At 40.3% G+C, this 22939-nt stretch overlaps 1 protein-coding gene across 9 annotated transcripts in view; it reads right to left on the reverse strand.

Annotated features, from left to right (window-relative positions):
- Positions 1-22939, reverse strand: part of LOC105387780 (microtubule-associated serine/threonine-protein kinase 3) — a 67646-nt gene that overhangs the window by 23358 nt on the left and 21349 nt on the right. For 5 of the 9 annotated variants that reach the window (XM_048630752.1, XM_048630753.1, XM_048630751.1 and 2 more), the window contains exons 2-13: positions 21354-21442; positions 20226-20303; positions 10562-10698; positions 9091-9102; positions 7331-7406; positions 4482-4576; positions 3761-3877; positions 2832-2954; positions 1969-2050; positions 1696-1800; positions 1262-1426; positions 356-474 (exon numbers count right to left, since the gene is read on the reverse strand). In XM_048630752.1, coding sequence (XP_048486709.1) covers positions 356-474; positions 1262-1426; positions 1696-1800; positions 1969-2050; positions 2832-2954; positions 3761-3877; positions 4482-4576; positions 7331-7406; positions 9091-9102; positions 10562-10698; positions 20226-20303; positions 21354-21442 — 1198 coding nt within the window. Of the gene's footprint in view, positions 1-355; positions 478-819; positions 880-1261; positions 1427-1695; positions 1801-1968; positions 2051-2831; positions 2955-3760; positions 3878-4481; positions 4577-7330; positions 7407-9090; positions 9103-10416; positions 10453-10561; positions 10699-20225; positions 20304-21353; positions 21443-22939 lie in introns of those variants that run through there. The other 4 variants (XM_048630748.1, XM_048630749.1, XM_048630755.1 and 1 more) reach the window with 4 other exon arrangements.

Genomic DNA, 22939 nt, shown 5'->3' on the forward strand with positions numbered 1-22939 from the left:
AAATCAATAGTACTAATATTCGGAAAAAAGCTGTTATATTCTACTAGCTGTTCCCGCGCGCTTCGCTTCGCCTTAGAAAGTTTTCCCGTGGAAATTCCGGGATAAAAAGTAGCCTATGTTCTTTCCCAGGGTCTAGACCGTATGTATACCAAATTTCATTTAAATCCGTTCAGTAGTTTTGGCGTGAAAGAGTATCAGACAGACAGACAGACAGACACAGTTACTTTCGCATTTATAATATTAGTTAGGATAGGATGGAAAAAAGCAAGATGGGGACAAGAAAAAGCAAACGGTGATTGAAAAATATCGATGCACTGTAACACTAATGTGTCATACGATGTAATAAATTACATACTTGGATGGAGAGAAGTTCTGTGGCGGTGGCGGCGGTGGCGGCGCGTTGAGTTCCGCTAACGGGTCTCGAGACAAGCCCAGCTTGTGGATTATGTACTGGGGGATGTCCGTCGTTAGGCCCTGGGGAATAAAGGATACAATTAAATATCATGTATTAAAATTTGCTCAGTTCAGAAGGGCTAGCACGGGGCGCAAAACGCGCATGTCAAGATTTTGTCATCATATGAAAAATGTTTTGCATCGCGCTCACTCACATCGGGCGGCCTCAAGAGCGAGCGCGACGGATCACTTTTGCGAGGCTAGCTGGATGTGTTTGTGTTGTTGTGTGACTATGAAAGTGTTATCGACGTTTCTACTTTCATAAAAAAACATCGCCGGTTACATCTATGTATAGCGGCCATCTTTGATTAACTCCTGTAAATGCCACTATACACTTACAGTATTATATAACATACCTGAGCATGCTGTATGCCTCGCATGACCCTCAGCCGCCTCCAGTAGTCGGTAGAACCGCTCGGGATCGAACTCGAGACACTCGAGCAGGCGGGCCGGCCGCGCCATGGCTAGCACTAGACGTAGGACTAGCGGCGTCACTGTCGCCCCACACTCGCAATATACACCTTCGTTATGCATGTAGCTGTGTCGTCGCGGCAGTCTAGTTGGTTACAGCGCTGAGTCTAGACCCGAGGGTCGCGGGTTCGAATCCCAGCATGGCATTCTTCAGTCCTGGCTGTTTTTGTGTTGTTGTATGACTATGAAAGTGTTATTGACGTTACTACTTTCCTAAAAACACATTGTATGTTGCAGCTATAGACTAGATTGTGCTGCCATCTTTGTAACAGCCTCACACACGCTATATAACATACCTGTGAATGTCTGGCATTGCCCAATATCCTACATAACATACCTGAGTATGTCTCGCGTGTCCCTCAGCCGCCTCCAGTAGTCGGTAGAACCGCTCGGGATCGAACTCGAGACACTCGAGCAGGCGGGCCGGCCGCGCCATGGCTAGCACTAGACGTAGGACTAGCGGCGCCACGTGGTTGCCGGCCTCGGCGGATTTCTCGCGGGTCTGGGGGGTGGAGAGAGGAGTGGGTTAAACAGTCGAAAACCCGAAATTGGGTCGTAGGTATTGGACAACATCTAATGGCTCTTTTTACTAAGCAAATTAATCCTTTAAGATTATTTCTACCACATATCTAAACGATTTCCCAAACTGGATGCCTGCAGTCAGCACTCTACAATGATAAAAAGTTAGCCAAATTGCGATTTTCGTCCTTTTTTTTCTATTCTTTTTTTCCTGATTGTATTTTTTAGGTATTTTTAAAGTGCTAAGCTCACCTCAGCCAGCAGTCGGTCGAGACTATCCGCCATGTCGTAGAAATAACTGCTTGTCACTTGTTTCGACTCCGATTTGTGTAAACAGTCCCGCGCCATTTCTAACACCTGAAAACAAACAAAATATTGTATACAGTTTTAAGTAGGTAGCGGTACTATTATGAAAACATTTAGAAGATGGGGCAAACCAAGGAAATTGTGATATCAGTTAGAGACACTAATATTTTAACTATTATTTTGTTATTGTTAGGACATCTAAAGAACGAATATACCAACCTGTCGCTGAACAAATCGCTCGATCGGCGGTCGGTCTGGCTTCTTGTCCAACTCTGTCAACTCCTCGATCAAGGCGCGTAATCTGAAGACAAAGTAAATTAGTTTATTATGGTATTGTAAATACGGGTGGAGGAAGAAATTTGTGATGTTAAAACTACACGATCACAGCGCGCTCGCGCCGAGTAACTGTTCAGATGCGACTCAGACATGGAGCGAATTCGCTGATTAGCACTGCCGATCCGCTCCGATCATCAAATTACCCACCTCTTATCGTCAAACCCCTTCTCGGCGCTCCTTGGTACAAGCCTACATAGGCTAGCTGGACATCCAGCAGTGAACGATTAGGCTAGGCGTATGCTGGGACAGACGGGATTGCTTGCTCTCGAATATACTCAGTATCTGGTGGACCCCAACACAAGCAAGCTTGTGCTGAGAGAGTTGTCGGGTAAGTGGGCAACCCGAATGTCAGATGTTTTCAAGCCGCCCGTAGGCCTCTGACTAGGCTTAACGACTGTTGCCAAAGCAGAAAACGGGACCCACGGCTTAACGTGTATATTCACGGAATATGCCAATTTTATTCCTGTAAGTATACTCACTTGTCGACGAATGGCGTAGTGGTTAGTGACCCTGACTACTGAGCCGATGGTCCCGGGTTCGATTCCCGGCTGGGGCAGATATTTAAACACAGATATTTGTTCTCGGGTCTTGGATGTGCCCGTAAAATGGCAATAGTCCCGCCCCCTATTTCATTGGGACTAACATAACACTCTGGCGAAAAGTGGGTGCAGCAATGCACCTCTGCCTACCCCGCAAGGGAGTACATTAGTACAAGGCGTGAGTGCGTGTGTGTTTTTTTTACTCACTTGTCGTCCATGGCCCGCTGCGCCTGCGGGAAGCGGTGCGCGAACAGCGCCGACATGGCGGTGACCGCGTCGCCCTCGCCGCCGCCCGCCGCCGTGGCGCCGCCTGGCGAGCGCGATGGGGAACTGCGGGAGAGGAAATGTTGGTTATACTATACTAAAAGAAAGAATCACACAGGCCTCATGATAAAATCTTATACAGATGTTTTGAGCTGTTAAGTGTCTTATAAATCTGTGTAAGACCATTCTAAAAACTCGTTGCACGTTTTTACGACTCCAAGTTTTGTATTTATACCTTAATCTCCTTTAAATGCGGCATCCTCATCCGGCGAGTGGCATTATGTCAAATTCGCGCAGCAACGATGCTGCACCCTATGCCTAGTTTAGTTTATAATATGGGCCACTGATGCCTGAAATAAAGGTCTATTATTATTATGCCGCGCGACAGCTATTCGTCTTTGCGGAATCCTCTCATATATTTTGTATTTGCGCGGTCACCCATCCAGCCTGTGGCCGGGGCGTGTGTCGCTGCACCTGCTGATCTATCTCACCTGAGGCTGCGGCTGCGTCTGATGATGATGACGGTACCATAGCTTAGGCGGTAGCGAAGCTGCTTCCGAAGCTTGGGGCCGCGGGTTCGAGTCCCGCTCAGGGCACACTTGTGTTTGCCTTGTGTCTGGTTGTCGTTTATCTATTTAATATGTATCTATCTATGTATCTGTGTAGATATATCAGCTGTCTGACACTTATATGACAGATAATGGCCCACCTTATTAGAGGGTTATATGCGAAAAATCTGCTCGCCATGATTGATAGATAGACCCATATGACTGACTCTGCCTAGCTTGGGTTCGGATGGCAGTGTGTGAGATGTCCCCACATATTTATATACCGGACCATATATTTATTTATATATATATATATATATATACCTGAGGCTGCGGCTGCGCAGGCGGCGCGCGGGGCTGCGCGGGGAGGGCGCGCGGGGGCCGCTGCCGCCGCTGTCTGACAGCGACGCCCAGTTGTTCATGCCGCTGCCTTGGGAGCCGCTGGAATGAATGTATTGTGACATTAGTAAGGTTATAAGTGATAATTAGATGACACACTCAAGTAGCGTAACTAAAGCCGACTTTCCTAGCAAGCAAATGTCTGCGTTGACATTACTAGTCATACTTATGATTGCAAGTTGCATGCCGCTGCGTTTATGTTTGGCGACATTGTACAGTCTTTTACGCAGATATCTGACTCCCCCCACGAAACTTCATTCAATTCAACTCAACTGAGTTTTACAAACGAGTGTTGTGGAGAACCCTATGTCCAGCAGTGGACGATTTTTGGCTGAAGATTAAGTCTGGGCTAGCTATGGCACTATAAGACAGAATATCTCCATAAAGGCGTTGACTGAGTTGTCTTCAGGTTCACTCTCTAAATCGACGAACGAACGAACAAGAAATGCTATGGAATCAGCACGCTCAATACAACAAGATAGAGCCGTGGTTAACGCAGCGCTCCGAAGCTTAGGAATAACAAAACTGCAGCACTAATCACGACTCTATCTCGTTTTCTAAAGCGTGACAGCTCTCGTTTGTCGTTCGACTTTTGTAGTGACCCCCCTGTTAAAGGTTGGTGATGATGATGCCACAGGTGACTCACTTGAGCGAGTTCTGGTGCTGCTGGCAGTGCGGGCAGCCGCGCGGCTCGCAGACTGCCTGCGCCGCGAGGAGGCGCTCCTGGGACGAGCATTGCGACTGCAAGGGAATGGAGACTTTATTTACAACAGATAAAGAATCATAATTCAGCAGCTGGTGTTATTTGAAAGAGCATCGCGACTGCAAGGGAATGGAGACTTAATTAACAACAGAGAAAGAATCATAATTCAGCAGCTGGGTGTTATTTGAAAGAGCATTGCGACTGCAAGGGAATAAAAACTTTAGTAAGATTAGGGGAAAGTACAAAGAAGCATAAAACAGCAGGAGAAACGGAAATACACGTATATTTACTCGAGATAAAAGCTTACATTAAGCTCAATTACTCGCACGTGGTAAAAGAGGGTGAGGAAAAGATAGTGAGGAAACCTACAGATCTACATGCTAGATGTGTGCCCTACGTACATGGCAGATAGATTCGTTATACAAATCCAAACAAAGACAGTCATTTTTCTATTTTACAAATAACAGATAACATTAAACCCCTCTCCTATCGCCAGGGGTGCATCAGTAATTTAGAAATATAAACATTAGCACATATATGAATGAGAAATAACAAAAACAAACCGATACAAAAGCGGCTTATCTCGGCACACGGCGAAATGTCTGGTGGAACTGACACACGCACGCGATAACGTCACATAATCTCTCTCTTTACTGTACAGGGTGGTGTTTTATGAAGAAACTATGTGTACATAAATTACATATTTTAGGGCTAATTTTTAATAGCCAGATAAAAGTTATCTGGGGAATAATTCTGATACCGTCGCGACTGAATGTTTGTATTAGACAGTGACAGCAACAATTTTATTCGACAGATAACATTTATCGGACTATTGAAAAATCAGCCCTTCGAAAAACTTTTCAGAATGCCTAAAATCACATAATACAGGGTGTTCGCCTTGGATGAGAAAATCGGTGCAACTTAAGAGAGGCCTTTACCCAACAGTAAATGGATGTTGGCTGATGAAGTAAATGACTACACATAATATAGTTCAGTAGGTATATCAGGTAAATTAACGTTCCTTGCAGCCGATCACTAATAAACCACCCTGTAGATAGATCTCTTTATCAATGCACACATGGAAATGGCACGCGGACGCTTGGACCGCATTCAAAACAGATAAACACACACACGCCAATTTACACCTAAACTGCACGCACATTAAGTTCAAACTCAACTATTGTGGTTTGTGAAATTCGCGAATCTCAGATGAGATTAAACTGGAGCGTTGAAATTTAGACGTTGGGCGTTAAGCATAGAGCTTAAATTGGAATGAAGATATGAGTAATTAGTTGTATGAATTTTGGGAAGGTGCGTGAATTGCATGATAAAGTTATTTAGAGATAATAAGCCGTAATATCAAAGTGGGATGGTTCATTATTGTTCGTCGGAATTATTTGTGCACATTGCCAAGAATCGTCCTACGTGAGTGTTTATATGTTCAGTTTAATCGCTGCCATTATGTTTTTAAGTGCTAAGTAATTAATGGGCTATTTCTGGGTTTAGGAAAATATTAAGTGGATTTTAAATTGAAATTATGTTTTTTTTTTTTTACATGAAGGTATTTTTTGTTTAAATACCAAAGTCAACCTATTAAATAATTATCAATTACCTACTATTATTTACCTATACGTACACATAATATTTCAGTTCGATTATATTTTATCTGAGTATCATCTACTCATCATAACGCTATTTATATCATTATCATTGTGAATATGGACACAATTTACTCAATAAAATATAGTTATTCATTCACACACCATCATAAATACAGGCCTGAAACACACAGGCCTGACATTTATAAGTGTTCCACAAACGAATAAAAATATCACGAAACAAACATCATAACAGAAAACGGATGCTCATTTTCTGATGGCTCAGTAAAAAATATGATTCAGTATTTTTCAGCTAAATGCATTTCCACACAGAACAGCTTGTTGTGTGACACACTGACACAGATACATAGAGTGAGTCATTGAAACAACGCGAATGTGTCTTTGAAAAATGTGGAACTTCAGCGGTGACAAAAATACTATGTCAAATTATGTTTTTAATGCCGCATCGAAAATGGGCGAGCGGTGTTATGATAGACATGGTGTTGCAAATAAAAGTGGTAGAGTAAGCCGAATATTACAGTAGGAGAACTAAAATTTGTAGTAAAGGCAATCCTTTTCGGCTTAGGAAACGTATAATTTTTGCAACATCCTGTAGAAAACACAGCTGATTGTGATAATTATCATTATACTTTTGAGGAAACCTACGTATCTTAGTGGGCACTAGGTCTCATGACTATATCTAGGCAATGCCCTACGGCCTTACCTAATAAGGTTATGATAGGCTATAATCTAGCTTTAAATAGACTTTGTAGAACCCTAGCTGTCTGCAGTAACTGTATATACATAGAGTTAGTGTATGTAAAGCCACAAAACATAGCAATCGGAGATAGTTTCGCTGGGGAAGCCACATAATCAGTAATCAAACCACATAGTAAATTTATTTTCTGAAGTGCGTTGTTGGAACATGAAAAGAAAGGTGGCTAGTTTTCAATAGACCCTGCTTAAAAGTGTTATATAGGAAATATATGAAATCCAAGAAACGTATAAGTACAATGATGAATAAGCTCCAAATCTACTTATATAGTTATAAAGTTTCATAAAATAAAAAAATATCTTTCCAACTCTACCATTCTTGATAGAATCCTAACATACATGATACAACTAGGTTTTTTTCTGGGTAAGTGCCACCTAGTGTGTACTTATAATTACAAAGTAAACTTAAAGTCTACTCACAGAAAGACTAGAGCTGCCTGGCGTGGTCCCGTAGCCCGACGACGGTAGCGACGCCACCGACCACCGCCGCCCGTCTCTGGAAATAATTATAATAAAACATTATTATCACATAAAATAGAAAAACAATGTCACTTAAAGAACTACAAAATAATATTAATTAACAAATAAACATGCAAATTACAAACTAATTAACCTAATCAAAAGACCTCCTCTTATCGTAGATAGATAGATAGATAGATAATTCTTTATTGCACACACAAACATAAATTACACAAGTAAATGTACAATTAGACGGTACAAATGGCGGCCTTATTACTAAGAGTAATTTCTTCCAGACTACCTCGGAGGAGAGAAAGTATACAAGAAAAGGGGAAAGTGCTAAAAATTACAAACAGAACATATAACAAGGAGAAAATTACAAATGTATATACCTAATCTATACCTAGTAATAGGTAATATAAATAAACTACATACATCATACTTATATACTTAAATAAATACATACTATTATTACCTGGCTCAAAGGTTCCCATAATGCTGGCTGCATTGCCTCGCTGTAAAGCCAGAGAGATTCTTTGAGCCAGATACGATCCCGAGCGTCGGTCTTGGCCTCGCTCTATCTATTATCAGATTTCAAAAAAGATAATATTTTTTTTATAACCCTTTGAGTGTCAATGGTAGTAGGAAATATCATGTTGTCGGCATTCAATGTGTTAAGATAGAAACGTGAGATGGTTTCATTAATAAATGAATTGGGCATTATTAACATTCAGTAAGAGAAAGGGAAGTCGTGGCCGGAGCTCAACTTGCTGGCACACGACAGAGAAGCATGGAAGCGCCTGGTGTCAGCCCCAGACTCCTCGGAGGAGTAACGGGATTAAAGAAGAAAGAAGAAGAACATTCAGTAGTGTTAAGAATCTTTATAATTAACGAAAATATCGAACGAAAATATGTACATCTGTACGTAACAAATCTGAATCTAACTGCTCGCACAAGAACCATTTTCATAAGTGCATTTCATGTATATTATAATATAAGTCATCGTTGAATATGTACATAAAATCTGCCACTTCAATTTACAAGTTTAAGTATATAGGTATTATTATTCATTAAATATATAATTTTTATCTAACAGGTGTTATGTTATGCATCATGGATAAATTACTTGTTGAGGTAATATTGAAATCAGAAATGACTAAACTACACATGAAGTAGATAAGTGCAAGAGAACAAACATAACAGGATATACACACACGAGCAATGAAAAAGTTTCAGTGACAATAGCACCAAAATACTCCTAAACGGAAAATACTAGCTTTATGACGCCGTCCGCAATATTGAAGTCCATTTAACAACACACACAAAAAAAAAAACACGCACTCACGCCTTGTACTAATGTACTCCCTTGCGGGGTAGGCAGAGGTGCATTGCTGCACGCCACTTTTCGCCAGAGTGTTATGTTAGTCCCAATGTAATAGGGGGCGGGCCTATTGCCATTTTACGGGCACATCCAAGACCCGAGAACAAATATCTGTGTTTAAACAAATATCTGCCCCAGCCGGGAATCGAACCCGGGACCATCGGCTCAGTAGTCAGGGTCACTAACCACTACGCCATTCGGCCGTCTCCATTTAACAGCGCATCGGTAATCAAATTCTAAATGTAATGTAAAAAAAATTGGGATCATTTCATGTCAGCATTTTATGGGTGAAACTTTATCATTGCTCGTGAGTGTATGTATATCTAGCGTCTAAACTTACATGTCTTTTGTTCTGTGGTTAGCGTGAAATAAACACATACATTTAATTCATACGGTAGACACTCACAGTAATAGCAACTTCTATTGACATGGACATAAATATTAACTAAAAGGTTCCACTAAGGTTACAATGAAATGCCACGAACACGCCGCAACAGCGGTTCATAGTGGTAAACATAAACCAGCACATACTGTAACTACCTATTTGAATTTAGTACGGGAGGGGAGTTGAAAAAAAAGTATATTTCGAACGATACAAATGGAAAACATTGGAGAGAAACTAAATTGATCCAGCGTCGTCTTGCGCCTGTGGTGTCACAGGCGCAAGACGACGAAAAGACATAGCAAAAGTTTTCAAGTCACATCAGGCAGCCTGGAGAGGAAGCAAGAGTGCCGATAACTTTTGCCATGTCTTACCGTGCCATTCTTGCGCCCCGTGTTAGGTATGCTACATACCGTATGCATATCCTAACCGTCGCTGTCTGCCCGCTTGTCGCCCCGCTAAACGCTCAAGCCCGTGACCTCCCATACCATGACAAAGTGAACCTAATCAATTTGACTGACATTGCAAAAACACTTTTATTATTTAACTTGGACTGTTCAGTTTACACCCACACACGCTTTCACTTTAATTTGATGAGTGGTTTCTGTTGGCCGCGCCAAATTATTGGCAGACATGACACCATAAAGGTGCAAACAGACGGCTGACAATATGAGGTTGCAGCAGAAGACCTGTCGCGACGTCACTAGTGCTTGGTATTTCTATAGGATTAATTTTGCAGCCAGAGATGATGATGAATCTTGATATTTCCCATGGGAATTCAGACATTAAAGTAACAAAGGCTTGTACATTTCTTTCTCATAAACATCCAAAATATAGAGGTTCTAAATAAGAACTAAAATTTAGTTCCGTTCAAGTATGTAAACCTTCACAGTTTATGTAAAACACAACTGAAGAGGTAACGCATTTGTAAAGATTCCTTTACGCAGTTAATATGCATATGATTATGTAACGTTACGGAGAACGTACAGAGGACAAAACATTTCAATATAACTCTAGAAATCATAATACTTTTTTTGGTCAATTATGATCCTTTATTATCCAATATTAAACTACCAGGATCACAGAAAAACCAAAGAGATCTACCAACTCACAGTTCCTTCTCTCTCTTCACGCTGGAGGACAGCAGCGCATGATGCAGGGGGCTAACATGATCAGCGTAAACCATAGAACGGTACTACCATGCTATACCTATCTAGCATAACAACGTAGTACCGTTCAAATCAAACTACCAGGAGCACAGACACTGCAAAAAGGTATACTCACAGTTCCTTCCCCCGCTTCACACCGGACGACAGCAACGCATGACCAGCGGCAGCGTAAACCATAGCATAGATAGGCATAGCATCATAGTACTGTTTAAATCAAACTACCAGGAGCGCAGACACTCCAAAGAGATCTTCAAACTCACAGTTCCTTTCCCCGCTTCACACTGGACGACAACAGGGCATGGTGGAGCGGGTGGGCATGATGAGCGTGCGGCCATCGGGGTCCGTCCGCTGGCGACAGTGGCCCAGTGCCGGGGGAGCTGCAGCGACCGCCGCCCACCTGGTATAGAGAGACGTGGTTTATCTGGTGTTGGAGCGAGAGGGGAATAGCTGGGGGATTGCACATAGAGAGCCGTTGCAGATAGAGAGAGCTGGATTAGCTGGTGTTGGAGCGAGAGGGGAATAGCTGGGTGATGGCATTTAGAGAGTCGTTGCTGATTTTCTTCTGACATTGAGACAGAGAGATGAGTTAACTGGTGTTGGAGCGGAATAGCCGGGTGATTGCATATAGAGAGTCGTTGCTGATTTGCTTCTGATGCTGAGACGGAGAGAGGTGGGTTAGCTGGTGTTGGGGCGAGAGGGGAACAGTAGGGAGATAGGTAGGTTTGGTTGGTTCATGACACTTAAGCCAGAGGGAGTTGGTTAGCTGCTATTGGAGTGAGAGGGAAATTGTTAAGTGCGATATAGGAAGGTATTCTTCTTTATCGGGGACCAACAGAGTTGTCAGTTTGTTGCCGGTGGTGTAAGGATTAGCCAATCAGATGTGATCGCGAAGTCAACACATTTACGAAGTAATGTAGTAAGTAGTGTCGAATTCAATGTGAATTTGAAAATCGTTGTCAAAACAAGTTCGCGATAGCGATAGAAGGAGCCTGGTGATACGTCACTCCAAGAGGCTCCTTTCCGGAAAGCAGGGAGGTATGAGGGAACTGGTTCGGTCACACACTGAGTAAGGAAAGAGTTAGTTGGATCCAGAAGACTTTTTATATAGGTTGTTGTTGAGGATGAGGATAGTATGATATCTAATATCTAACTTCCTGCATCTTCCCCGGTATCTATATCCGGTCGACAAAATCATAATCATAATATTTGATATAAAAAAACTGCAATCTAAACACCGATAATCTCAAATTAGATAAATTATCTAAATTCTTTAAAGTATTTGGAATAAAACTATAAAAGACAATAGTATAGTATTAAACGGCAATTAATCCTGTGACCGATAGTCCAATCTAATCAAAACCGATGACTGAATAGGCCAACCTTTGTTTGGAGACTAATCATGGAATTGATTTCGCGGCGATTACCTCCAATAGCTCGAAATCAGCCAAGTCACAGCCAGTCAGTTCACTAAATAGTATATTATTGTCAAGTCCTAGAGGTGACAGTGGGGGTAAAAACCCTATACAGGTTCTCCCGTATATGTATAGGAAATCATGATATGATCATCAATAATCAATCAATCGGAACAAACAATTCGATGTTCTATGTAAAAGCAAATATATTTATTAAATATTTTTTCAGGAATTACAAAAGTTCTACAACTTAAGTTTTCAGATTGAGCCCATTCTGAGCTACCCCCTTTCCGTTTGTCCACTATTTACCGGGCACCCTGTATAAGAATACGACTAGAAAGAAGAAGAACTTACTTAATACGCCTAGGACTTGGAAGTACCTACATCAACCTGGGTATGGGATCGATCCGGTAGTAGGAAGTAAAAGATGGGCGTCTTTAGGCGTTTTTTTAGCAATTTGTTTCATTGTAAAGTATTTAATGACTTTACCGTGAAATCTCTCACGGATACTTTTTGTAAGGTTTTCAATTTGAAACTATTGATTAGAACCGCAGCTTATGTTTCCAATCAATTTTGTTGTTATTAAGTTTCAAGTTGTTCTTGGTATACGTAAAGGTTATTGTATTAATTTGGCACTTTTGTTATTCTACATAGATCTAGTAATTTTATGAGAGAAGTTTAGTTAAGTTTTGACCAGAGATATATGTATATTTTAATTGTTTTTTTTTTTTTTTTTTTTTCTAAATGAAACCTATTTACTGAAGTCGGCCATAAGGGACTTATTCAGCTTTACCCTAACTGTGGGGGAGGCGCCGATAGGCGCCTTCACCCAGATTTTTTATTTTTATTTTTTTTTTTAATTGTTTCTTAGTATAGTAACGTTTTATATTCCCATCTAAATTAATTGTGAAGATTCTTATTCAAACAATGATTAATCGTACCATGTATGATATCATAGCAATCATTAACATTAGTAATAGACGGCAATAGTAATTTATCATCACTCAAAGCGCGCATCGCTAAATTCGTTACGAAAAAAAAGTAAAATGAGTTGCCTCATTTCAAAAGCACACAGCATGGATTTCGTCATCATATACCTACCTACATATATCAAAAGACTATTATTATTCAGCCAGGCGGAATACAACCTATCTTATTATTCTAGGTGACAAACATTACGGCTATACAACACGAATCCCTTTTTTAGGGTTCCGTAGCCAAAATGGCAAAAACGGAACCCTTATAGTTTCGTCATGTCCGTCTGTCCGTCTGTCCGTCTGTCCGTCTGTCCGTCTGTCACAGCCGATTTACTCGGAAACTATAAGTACTACAGTGATGAAATTTGATGGGAATATGTGTTGTATGAACCGCTACAAAAATATGACACTAAATAGTAAAAAAAAGAATTGGGGGTGGGGCCCCCCATACATGTAACTGAGGGATGAATTTTTTTTTTTTCGATGTACATACCCGTGTGGGGTATCAATGGAAAGGTCTTTTAAAATGATATAAAGTTTTCTAAAAAACATTTTTCTTAAAGTGAACGGTTTTTGAGATATCAGCTCTCAAAGTCGTAAAAAGTATGTCCCCCCCCCTCTATTTTTATAACTACGGGGTATAAAATTCTAAAAAAAATAGAGGTGATGCATGCTAATTAACTCTTTCAACGATTTTTGGTTTGATCAAAGTATCTCTTATAGTTTTTGAGATAGGTTGATTTAACTGTAATTTTGCTGCTACGGAACCCTTTGTGCGCGAGCCCGACTCGCACTTGGCCGGTTTTATAATAAAAAATGTACATTGTCATCATAACTACAGGTTTTATCAGAAAAATCTGCTCCATTCAATATAGTGCAAGCGTGACACCTCACTTCTCTTCCATCTTTTCATTCCATGAAATTACTTGAATAATAACTTCAAAATCAGAGCAGTCGAGCTTGATTTTAAATTCAAAACAGACGCAGGTTTTTTTGTGCAACTCTCCTTGAGGCAGATCTTTGACACTAGTTCGGACAATGACTCACGCGTGGTTGCTTCGGATCTCGTTATAGCCATAATAGCAATGTGGAGACCATGCACTGCGCCTTGGCCATATATCTGCCATACCAACACTGAACCTTGATATCACAACCCATAACGTCCCTACTGCTGGGGCACGGGTCTCCTTCCAATGAAGGAAGGGTTTAGGCCTAGTCCACCACGCTGGCCCAGTGCGGGTTGGTGGACTAGTTAACGTCAGATTTGACAAGCGAGCGAAGATGCTTATAGGTTGTTAATTTTACTGTGACATGTAACCTGTATGGCCTCATCCAACGTTTTTACAATAATTACTCTAAGAGGACCCAAAAATAAACACATTCCGTGACAAATAAACAAAAAATAGAAATATGTAGGCCCAGCCTTTTTACATTTGATGCCCTGGGCAAGAAAAATGAGGATTTATTTATAATAGGTAGAGTTGGCACACTACGCCTCGGCTTTCCATAAGATAAAATTAACATTTTCAATTTTAAAATTATTTAATAAAGTTACAGTACCTATAACTTTAATACGGTGACCAGTTGTAGTAAACGAACTATACGCCCACTTCTGTTTTGAGTTTTTGTTAGACTTTTTTCAGATAGAGTGAGCGACATTGGAAGGCTACTAAATAAATTGTAATCAAATCGAGCACTTGTTAGTTTTGCATTTTAACGTTTATTGGCAATTATGGAGTGAAATTCTATTGCATATTTTCTAGTGCACAATTTATTAAATACTAATTGATAAATAAGGTTTTAAAAATATGGTGTGGTTTTCGTTACGCGCGCTTTTTCTGTAACGGCAATTTTTTGGTGGGAATCTAAACTTTATATTTTTAGGCTTATCTTTGGTTTAACCAGGGCAAAGGGTTGAAAGGCTCATGTTAGGTGTTTCAATCTTAGCCGGCTAAACTAACTCTAGGTAGTTGAAGAAAACACAGAGCAATGCATGTCACGAACCTGATCAGAACATAATAGTAGCAGAGCAATATAATAATTAAATTACAAGTTGTTGTAAGATACAGGTACAAAATACCGCAATACAGCATCCATTAAAACATTATCTATTCGTAAATCTATGAGTAAATAAAATTAATACGTCAATGGTTTTACTTGCAGTAGGTGATTTTATTTGCTGATCAAGATCCTGCCGAACTCCTCTACAACTACAGTATAATAGAATAGAATATAATATTTTTTATTTCAGAAAACATAAGTCCATAATCGTTTTTGTACACGGTTTTCCTGATTCAATTTACATCCAGTTTGTTTGAGCCAATTTTAAAGTTATTACAGTATACTTATATAGATCTCAATTGATAGAATTTAATTAATGAAAACGTCTTTAATACAAAGTCACTGACACGATAAAATGTAAACCAATGGCCGATAGGCAGCCATTTCAAGTTATAGGCAATAAGTTTCGATACTAAAGTAAAGTATGACTCGTGCAGCAACATAATGTTATCAATAAACTACAATGTAGTCTATAGCACTGCTCCGCTGATACCTTTAATGATGTCTAGAGTCTAGACTAGACCACGATTGTTGCACTAGCTTCGTTGATAGTGTCAGTAAAAGTAGTATACTTAATGAAGAAGTTACTCGCTTACTTTATGCCGAATTTTCGAAAAACCTAAAGGTAAGCGTCCACCTATCGTTGAAATGAAATGAAATCGTTTATTTTTTCGAAGTAGAATATTAGAATTACTTGTCAAAAGTCATAATCTACCACCATTTCACAAAGGCCCGCGAAAGAAACTCCTCGAGCATCGTACGTATCGTATGGTACGTATCGTAACAAACGGATTATCATAAGTGTATGGAAGATGCCGGAAACTAACGACACTTTAATGTACACACAAGCATGACACTCGTAACACAATAACACGCTTAGTATTATTTACAGCGTGCGGTTACATATTAATACATAATGCATATTACACAAATTACATAAAATGCGCATTCGATCCGCGCTCCAAGGCCAGTGTAATATAATAATAAACAATCAAGTTGATTGTTAAAATAAACAATCAAGTTGATTGAATCAACTATTCATTAGTTGAACAGAAAATAACCGAGTTGATTTGATTCATACTGTAAATTCATTAATCATAATCTCTGATGGTTTTTTGACCACAGTGACCGATTCAGATATACACCTTCAAAAATTGTATACCTAAATCAGATAACAACCTGGACTACGTAGCCAATTTTTACCAAGAAAACTACTAGGAAATCAGGTCTTCCAAGAAGCGACACCTAAAACCCACACGTTCTACAACAATACAGTCCTGCCTGGCGCTATCTGGAGCGGCCATTGTCTGGGCCCACTCGGGTGAAAGCCGAATACCTTGTACTCGTTACACTTCATGTTATCCTGGTACTTTGGATCAGAGTGGGTAGGCTTATGGGGAATAATCAGGGAAGCTAGGGGCACATAAAACAGACACTACTACTAAACATCACGTATCCGTGTAAAAACATTATGATTTTCATGATTTTGATCGTCAGAGAGTTTATATTCGAATTGCTGTAGTGCTGCTTACCCATAGCAGAAGCTTGACCAAAGGCAATACCTACTAGATAGCTGGTATTGGTTGGGATAGATAAGCCTATCCTGGAGTGTTGAGTAAAAAAATAAAATAAGATATTGTGTGTGTTTAAACATTGTCAAAATATATTATATCCCTTACATTCCTATTCCCCCATCCCATGAAATAGAATCAAAATATCTTTATTAAATTTATCATCATACGCCTGCTGAGCAGCGATACGGAACTAATAAATAATAAAATAAATATGTGGGGCCATCCGACCCCAAGCTAGGCAGAACCTGTGTTATGGGTGTCGGACAGCTGATATATCTACACAAATACATAGATATATGGAACTGTGAAATGATTCGCCATTCCGGCACAAGATGAAACCGGAAACTCATATTTTCCTCGTAACGAGAATGGTTCTTTGTCAAGATATAAGATCAGACGGAATTCAAATAGGACCGGATGGCACAGTTGTTAGTGACACACACTGTTGTGCCAATAAGGGCCCGGGACGTCTCGGGATCGATTTCCGGTCGGGGAGGATATAAGTAGTTCATAGATAGATATTTGCGCACAAAGGAACATATAATAATATCTTGGGCCTAAATAAAACCGGAGAAAAAGGGATTCGCCATCGCACGTCTACCCCATAAGGGAGTGTGCTTGCTTATGTTGTGGATCTATCATAAAATTATTACCAGTTTAATACTGTTTTGTTTTAATATACTCAGATTAAGTGCCTAAATTATAAATATGTATGTGAAAACTTGTTATAATATGAGAAAACCTTCTGTTGTTCGCTTGAAATGCCATGATTGAGATAATTATAATGTAACAAGTTGCATTTTTGCTGGATGGGTTTCCAAATAAAAATATAAAAGTAAATAACGATTAGCGAAAACTGGGGCAAGAAGTCAACCACCATATCCCGGCTTTCTAGATGCGATTACCACTTAATGGTTGAAGTACGCGCCACTCAACCGTCAAACAGATAATTGGTGCCACTAACAAAGACCTTCAAACACTGGAGAAGGTTAGTATTTAGCCTTGAAGATGTTAGTGCATAGCTTGATGCAGTTTCTTTTAATTTTCTGTTGGCCCTTCTGCTATGTAAAGGAGATCTATTCTCTCTATTGGAGGCCCTGAACCTGTAAGTTTCTGAAGGCGTTAGAATAATCTGTTAAGGCCTGGGTCTCCTATTTACTCCGTAGGTGACGTCCAGCGTCACGCCGTAGGCCGCGTCACGATGCTCACTATAGAAATGTACTGATGCGGTCTCCCTCACACGCCGACGTTTGGCGCGTAGACGTATTGAGCATCGTGACGCGGCCTACGGCGTGTCGCTGGACGCCACCTACGGAGTAAATAGGAGACCCAGGCCTAATACACAAAGCAGTCGGCATTTGAAATTTTCAGGCTAGTGAAGTTGCCCTGGTCAATAAGCCTACCTAACCAAGGTTGCTTAGGCTCCAGATATTATGTGCTATGCATTTGCTATAGTTGCGTCTGATATCCACCAATCGTATTAATTGCTGGTGCATACATATAGCACAGCACTAGTGGGAACGGATTTATCTGTTTCACATTATCGCAGCATAGCTGCAAAGCACATCTTTGGTGGAAAGGCACCCAAATCGGGTGCGTATTGCGACGTATAAAAACGAAATGTATAATCTCACATTAATAACGTTCACAACATATAATGAACGTTACGTATAACAACAAAATCTATATTTTCATAAGGTATAAGATTCAATTGGTATAACGTACATTTCATATAATATCAAAATAACTAACACTCACGAGGATTAATATCAATTCGTATAACATCCATTACGTATATCAATTAAAATATATACTATCATTTTGTATAAAGTTCTTCTCGTAACACATAATCTGTGTTTAATTACCCAACGCCTTCAAACCCCCTAGCACCAAAACCTAAAGATATGTGCGACGACGAGCAAAGCGAGGAGGAGCGTGTTAGGTGCACATGTTCGTCGAAACCAAAGCGGAGCGCAGCGAAGCGGAGCGGAGCGTCTCCCAACATAGCTTCAATAATAATAGCGCTGTGAAAACCCCTAGTACCAAAACCTAAAGATAGGTGCGACGACGAGCAAAGCGAGGAGGAGCGTGTTAGGTGCACATGTTCGTCGAAACCAAAGCGGAGCGTAGCGAAGCGGAGCGGAGCGTCTCCCAACATAGCTTCAATAATAATAGCGCTGTGAAAACCCCTAGTACCAAAACCTAAAGATAGGTGCGACGACGAGCAAAGCGAGGAGGAGCGTGTTAGGTGCACATGTTCGTCGAAACCAAAGCGGAGCGCAGCGAAGCGGAGCGGAGCGTCTCCCAACATAGCTTCAATAATAATAGCGCTGTGAAAACCCCTAGTACCAAAACCTAAAGATAGGTGCGACGACGAGCAAAGCGAGGAGGAGCGTGTTAGGTGCACATGTTCGTCGAAACCAAAGCGGAGCGCAGCGAAGCGGAGCGGAGCGTCTCCCAACATAGCTTAAATAATAATAGCGCTGTGAAAACCCCTAGTACCAAAACCTAAAGATAGGTGCGACGACGAGCAAAGCGAGGAGGAGCGTGTTAGGTGCACATGTTCGTCGAAACCAAAGCGGAGCGTCTCCCAACATAGCTTCAATAATAATAGCGCTGTGAAAACCCCTAGTACCAAAACCTAAAGATAGGTGCGACGACGAGCAAAGCGAGGAGGAGCGGTAATAGGTGCACATGTCCGTTAAAAGCAAAGCGGAGCGTCTCCCAACATAGCTCCAATAATAATATTTTTTTGTTCATTACACATAATGATATTATATCCGTTGAATAATATATATTAAAAACGTTATATATTATGAACGTTATACATTTTAATCGATATATCAATTGAAATTATACGTTTTGAACGTTATTCTTGACGAAATTATGTATTTAGTAATTATACCTTCCGTTTGTTATACACAGTGAACGTTATACTTAATAATAAATTTATATAATACGGGCGTATACCTTGTCAATGTTATACTATTCGTTTTTATACCTCGTATTACTTACCCACCCAAATCTGCCACTTTTAGTTATTTTATTTTGTTTTCCAGCATCTATGGAGATAACCACTAATACTACTGCTTTATACTGTTTATCCATTATCAGGTATCAATCTCATTGTGAAATATGATAGGTGGTCTGGTTCCGTGGTTGTATTAAACAATTTCACTTTCCTGTCACTAATAAACTGTGTGGGATTGTGGGATGTAGGTGGATAAATAATGATATTTGATAGCCACTCGATACAGTGAAAGTATTGCTGTATTGTCTTAGGTTAATCTAATAATAGGAGCAAGGATTTACGATTTCTCTGGCAGACAATGGATGTCAACTTTCTACTTATATACCTAGCCTAATCATCGGAAACCTACAAAGCTAACTTTGTAACAAAATCTTTATCCAACATCGAAAAAAGTGTATTAGCGCAATAAGTCGACCGAGTACTTCACAATACCATTTTACACCATGGAACATTTCACATATAACTTTCAGCCATAAGGTGATCTGATCAGCCTGTCATCATGTCCTAGCAATCCTAACCCAACGTTCGTGACACTGCAAAGATTGTGTACACCTGTGTACCTATAATCGGAGGAAATGTTTTGATGTACCATATTTTGATTAACTTCTGTATCACTTTAAATACGAGATATTTCTTTTTGAACTTACACGAAAAAAGAGGGTGGTTATAAGTATCTTTACAACAAATGTATCTTTGTTTCTGTGTGTCTATCTGTAGCGTACCCACCAAACAGCTGAACCCATTTTCTCGCTCATAGGTAGGTAATGTTTCGCCATGTTTCATGAAGATCGGTTCAGCAGTTCAAAAGTTATGCGACTGTTAGTGTTAAATGTCAGGTATTGTTCACGTTGTTTATATCGGTTACTTACGACGAGCGAGAGGCGGTGGTGCGGCGGCGGCGGCGGCAGGCGCGACGGACGCCGCGACACTACGCACTGCTCCTTCTGCTGTGGAATAAACAATGCGTTCAAATAAATTAAATAATTATGCTCACGACTGTACCCCCCGAAGGGGTAGTCAGATGTGACTCGCAAGCGAGTAACCCGCTTTTAGCTACATTTCATTTGCACTCACGTGATAGGTCACAAGACTCACGAGCCGAATCGCCGTTTTTGAATGAGTAGTAGTAATGCACTTAAGGTACACATCTAGAAACTAGCGGTCTTATTCATAAAAAAACCTTAAAGTACGTTTACTGAGCTCAATAGTTACGGAACACATTAAGCCTATTTGAGGTTTCGTAAAAATCTCTATTCATAATAGTTCCGTAAAGCTTCAATAACTATAGTGATGCTAATAGATTTCACAGACCAAACATTTTGACATTTACCCTATTAAGTTGCCGGTCCGACGAAACCATAAACAAAAATAGCGAAAACTTTCATTCATTTCATTTATCAATCAAACCTACCTAGTGTTCTTTTCTCTATGCTACTGCTACCTATTCGGAAAATTCAATTTTTTAGGTTATTTTATATGTGCACAGTTACCTTGTGAAGCAAACATGGAGCAAAAAGACTTAAATAACCCTCCTACTACCTCTACGCTGTCGGGTAAAAAGAGAATTGTCAATAAAATAGAACAGCTGTTGACCGTCCGCCATGTTTTTGTACAAGAGGAGGTTTACGGAAGTTGTATAGTAGGGTCCAGCCAACTTTAACATATCAAGGTTTTACGAATCAGTTGGAGTGTTCTTTAGCGCTATTGATCGTTTATGAATAAAGTTTTTTTGACATTTGCTTATAGCAGGCCTATAGGTCTCCCGTAACTTTTTATGAATAAGACCGTAGATGTGCAGGTTTCCTCATGATGTTTTCCTTCACTGTACGAGCTCTAGTATACATTTTACTTAATTCCAAACAACTCATTGTTACATGTCACCGCCAGGATTCGAACCAGCATCTGTGGCGTGAGAAGCGGGCGCTTACCCGACTGAGCTACCACCGCTCCTCTTTGTTCTGCATGAAATAAATATATTTTCTTTCTTTCTTTCTTACCGCGTGCATGGAGAGCGTGGGCGCGGACTTGCCGAGCGCGGAGCGGCGCATGCGCAGCAGGCTGCCGCGCGACGCGCCGGGGCCATCTTCTGGAAACCACAACACGCGTTGAGCCATGGGGTAACATTGTCTTCAATAATTCATCCTACTAATATTATAAAGGCGAAGGTTTGTGAGTATGTGTGTCTATGTGTGTTACTTCTTCATGTCAAAAAGGCTGAACCAATTGTAATAAAATTTGGTATGGAGTTAGCTGTCATTCTAGATTAACACATAGTTTACTTTTCATCTAGGCATTCCCACGAGAAAACTTTTTAAAGTTAAGCGAAGCTCGCGGGAACAGCTAGTAATGTAAAAAAAATTGTTAATAATTGTGGTGGATTAGGCCTAAAACCCTTCCTTAATTGGGCGGAGACCCGTGCCCCAGCAGTGGGGACGTGATAGGTTGTGATGAATTATAGTAACGATTCTGAAGGGAAGGTAAATTTTACAACTATCGAACCTATACTAGACGTACAGTCAAACTTGAGTGACCCTACTCTGGTCATTTAGCAAATGGGCCAATTAAAACGAAATAAATAGCCACTATCAATAATTAAATTATAACAAACACGAGTTAAATTCCGTTTACAACTCGTGTCACCCACATATCATGTCATATCATATGGTATCACACGATACATTGCCACACCCACGACACAGCTGAGGTCAGCTTAGGAGACAAGGCTGCCTTAGGAGGTCAAGGTCAGCGAAATTTTGGCCATAAGACTGTAGAAAATGGGCATAGCCCACTAAGGTAACGCATACTCGAAAAACGTTGAAATAACATAAAAGATTGGAAGTCTGCGGACGAATGTCGCAAAAACCTGGCTAAACTAATACTACACTCGCGAGAAACAAAAAAAAACAGATACAAAGCAACCTAGTGGGTGGAGCTTTTTCATTGCTCGCGAGGAGTCATTCGTCTAGTCGCGCGCCTTAGACTCGCGCGCCACGCGCGAGTTGTCCCTCCAGTATTTACCTATTTTTTTTGTCGTCAACTCGCTCGACTGTAAAATATGTAGAGTCAGCCACAAAAGTTATAATTTATTATGCTTAAGGTAACTACTTAAAATGTATAGGGTACTTTATAGGACTTTACTCTAAAATAAAATCAGTAATTAATCTCGCTTGGCAAACTGTTCTCTTCGAACACCTCCAAACACAGGAACCATTTTTATTTGTTCGGTCTTTGTTGTATTTATAACCTGCACGAAGCAGTACCGACTTTCCTCGCTGGAATGTTATGATTTCATGTGCAGTTTTATTACTAGATGGACCTGCTTGTGATGAACTTCCTGGAAGTAATTGTTACAGTTAGGTCTGTCTCTTTGACCAATGAAATAAACGAAATTTGTTTTAAATTTTAGTGCTAATTCGATATTTAATATAACGGTAATACAACGAAAACGTAACACTGTTTATATTACGGCAAAGTAGACTTGATAATATAGTAAAGTTAATTTATTATAGGCTTACCCCCACAATACATCAAAATCAGTAAAAACTGCAACACTTTTAATATTTTTGCCCTGTACTGTAGACTG

This window comes from Plutella xylostella, chromosome 27 (genome assembly GCF_932276165.1).
Source record: "Plutella xylostella chromosome 27, ilPluXylo3.1, whole genome shotgun sequence".
Taxonomy (NCBI): Eukaryota; Metazoa; Arthropoda; class Insecta; order Lepidoptera; family Plutellidae; genus Plutella; species Plutella xylostella.